This window comes from Oryzias melastigma, linkage group LG17, assembly GCF_002922805.2.
Source record: "Oryzias melastigma strain HK-1 linkage group LG17, ASM292280v2, whole genome shotgun sequence".
Classification (NCBI taxonomy): domain Eukaryota; kingdom Metazoa; phylum Chordata; class Actinopteri; order Beloniformes; family Adrianichthyidae; genus Oryzias; species Oryzias melastigma.
The window spans coordinates 28196213-28199239 of NC_050528.1; the positions used below are offsets into that span (position 1 = coordinate 28196213).

General features: G+C 43.2%; 1 protein-coding gene across 3 annotated transcripts in view; it reads right to left on the reverse strand.

Moving 5' to 3' along the window:
• ralbp1 (ralA binding protein 1) overlaps positions 1-3027 on the reverse strand; it is a 9399-nt gene that overhangs the window by 3615 nt on the left and 2757 nt on the right. For all 3 annotated transcript variants that reach the window (XM_024280752.1, XM_024280742.1, XM_024280760.2), the window contains exons 3-4: positions 1110-1541; positions 682-1031 (exon numbers count right to left, since the gene is read on the reverse strand). In XM_024280752.1, the coding sequence (XP_024136520.1) occupies positions 682-1031; positions 1110-1541 (782 nt within the window). The remainder of the gene's footprint in view (positions 1-681; positions 1032-1109; positions 1542-3027) is intronic.

Below are 3027 nucleotides of genomic sequence, written 5' to 3' on the forward strand. Positions count from 1 at the left end.
TCTGTTCTCAGATGGGGGCGTGTCTGTTTTTGAACTGCTAGCCTCTCACGACGTCAGTGGGCGGGACTTTCGCTGAGAACCGCGGCGTTTATGTAATTTTTAGACAACGCCGATGCTTGTTACTTCGGAAAATTCATGTTGGACCCCATCCCAAAATAAAATATTGACCGATTCCTCTTTGTTGGATTCCTAAAAGCAGACAGCTCAGTGTAGCTCCGCCCCCCATCACAGGTGTGCTGCTGCTGTATTACAGATTAACTTTCATTCTTCACCTTATTTATTAAAATAAAAGATCACTTTTGTCCAAAAACTACAAATAAATGCCATATTACGTCTTTAATTGAATAAAATCTCAATCCCAGAATGTAAAAAAGTTTATTTTATCTCACAGCTGCACCGCAGGACGCTTATGATTCATTTTGACGGCCCTCATATTTACTAAACGTCATTACGCCGACTGGATTACATGCATTCATTTAACATCATGTTTAAGTGTTGCACTGCTGCTGGTGGGGAGTAAGTGGAGCAGCAGCAGAGACACGTCCTGTGGGGATAAATTACCTCCATTAAACTGGGCCAGAGCGTCAGAGATGAACTGACTTACTGATCCAAATAGAAAAAAGCCGATCATCGGCTTGTTGCTGCTGTAATATTCTTCCATCCTGCGGCTGAGACTCTGACCTGTATGGTGGGGTTGAGGACGATGGAGATGTTCTGAATGTTCATCTTGGTGTCTGCCTCTCTGGCGATGACGTGGTCCATGTGCGTGACCAACCACGACAGAAGGAGTTTGCTCTCTGGCGGCACTTCGGCCAGCAGCCTCTGGAACTCCGTCACCTTCTCGGCCTCCACCTGCCGACCGCAGGCGTCCTCGAAGCGCTGCACCAGCTCTCGGCTCAGCAGGTTGTCCGGCAGCTCGCGGAGGTACTGCTTCAGCAGGCTGGCCACCGTGTGAGGGTCATACTCCTCCAGACACGGGCACTCCTCACGGTCATACGCCGCTTTCAGCTCATCCACTTTGGACTTCATGCCTGAACAGAAGAGAAGTTTAAATCAGTAATTACTAAGATCTTAAAGATATTTCAACATTCCCAGAAAACCTTTGATACCTGAGACCCGGTAGATGCCCTCACACTTCATGCCATAGTTTTCTATATAGTCCACACATTCTCTGAAGATGGCTGGCAGCTGGATGCCGTCGTACAGAGCCGTCCTCTTGACTGCTTCGGTCAGGGGGGCTCCAAAGATGGGCCTGAAGGTGGGGGTCTCCACAGGGACCGGCTCTGCCTCTGTTGCTGGCTTCTTCTTCTTTTTTTTCTCCTTCCACTGTTTGACTACATCTGCAGCGGTCAGATCCTTGGACTTTTTATCCTTGGCCTTGTCCTCTTTGGGGCCCTTCTCCTTCACCTTAAAGTCCTTCTCCTTCTTCTTGGAGAAGCTCGGCTTCTTGAACACGTGGATTCCTTTGGAGCGCTTCATCTTTGATGGGCTCTCCGCTTCGTCTGCCGAACTGTCCTCCTGGAAGGCAGCGTATCCCTCGGCTGTGAAAGAGCAGAGGCAGAAATGGGTTAAATCTGACGGCAGAAGCGTTTGTGTTCTTATCGGCACTACGATAGCAGCCAAAGAGAAACAGGAAGAGAGGTGCGTGAGAGACAGAAGATAGCAGCGGAGTGAGAATAGGGACTTGAGGAAAACAGGTCAGCCACAGATTTAGTAGTTCCCAGAGCACCTTGCACCCCGCCTCTTCAGAACAGATGCAATTAGTTTTCAGTAGAACAAGCGAGATCCTCTCAGAGACAGAAGGTTCCCTTTCCTCAGTGCTACATCTGCCTTCATGTGCAGAGGAACACCTTTCCTGGTCCCTGTGGGAGTGTCCTCAAACTGTTGGTACACTACATCGCACAGGAGCACAGTAGATATACCAAATGTACAGAAGAAAAACATCAAGGTTATAAAGGTAAATCCTGAAAAAATAAAGCATTAAAAGCTGATTTTGACTTTTATCACAGAGGGATTTAATATATTTTTATTTGATTCTAGAGCTGGTACAAACGATTATTTTAATAGTCGACTAATCACCGATTATTTTTTTCAATTAGTCGACTAATCAGGTCATGCTCAAAGTGAATGTCAAGCACACATCTTAACCATCATTAGCCTTAAACTTACTAAAAACTATATAGTTAGTTGTAAGATGAATTTTCCAGCTGAAGATGCTAAAATTGATAGCTGAAAACACTAAAGCTGATAGCTGAAATCACTGAAGCTGATAGCCAGCTAAAATATTAGTTAAATGTCTAATTAGCCTAAAAAAAAGCTTAAGTTAGCCAAAACAGCTAGTATGTAGCTGAAATATTAGCTAAACTCCAAAATAGCCTAAAAAGCAAACAAAAAAAACTAAATTAGCCAAAATAGCTTGCATGTAGCTTAAATATTAGCTAAACTCCAAAATAGCCACAAAAAAACCCTGAAAAAATCCTAAATTGGCCAAAACAGCTAGCATGTAACTGACATATTAGCTAAACTCCAAATTGGCCTAAGATACCTTACCAAAAAGCTAGCATTATGCCATTATAACTTTCAACTTTACTACAATCTAACTCCATATAATATAAAGTAACGACTAATCGTCTATTAAAATAGTCGTCGACCATTTTAATAGATGATTAGTTATCGATTAGTCGACTAATCGTGGCAGCCGTACTTGAAGACAAACTGAGTTTCTAGTAAAAGTAGGATTTGTAAACACGTGTAAAAGATTCTGACATTTACCACAGTTATGACAGCAGTTCAGCCGTCTTTGTAGCCCTAATAACAAACTGATATTCAGAAGCTTCAGACTCACACAAATACATCAACAGCAAAAACTGAGCTGTTTCTCCAAATAAAGTTTTTAATGCACCCTTTTTATTCTGTATTTGACAAACAACTCTGTGAGCATTCAAACGATGCTTTCACTCATCATAGTTGCTATGAGATTCCAGGCCTTAAAACAGTCTTGTGAACTAGGACACAGCAGTGACGGCT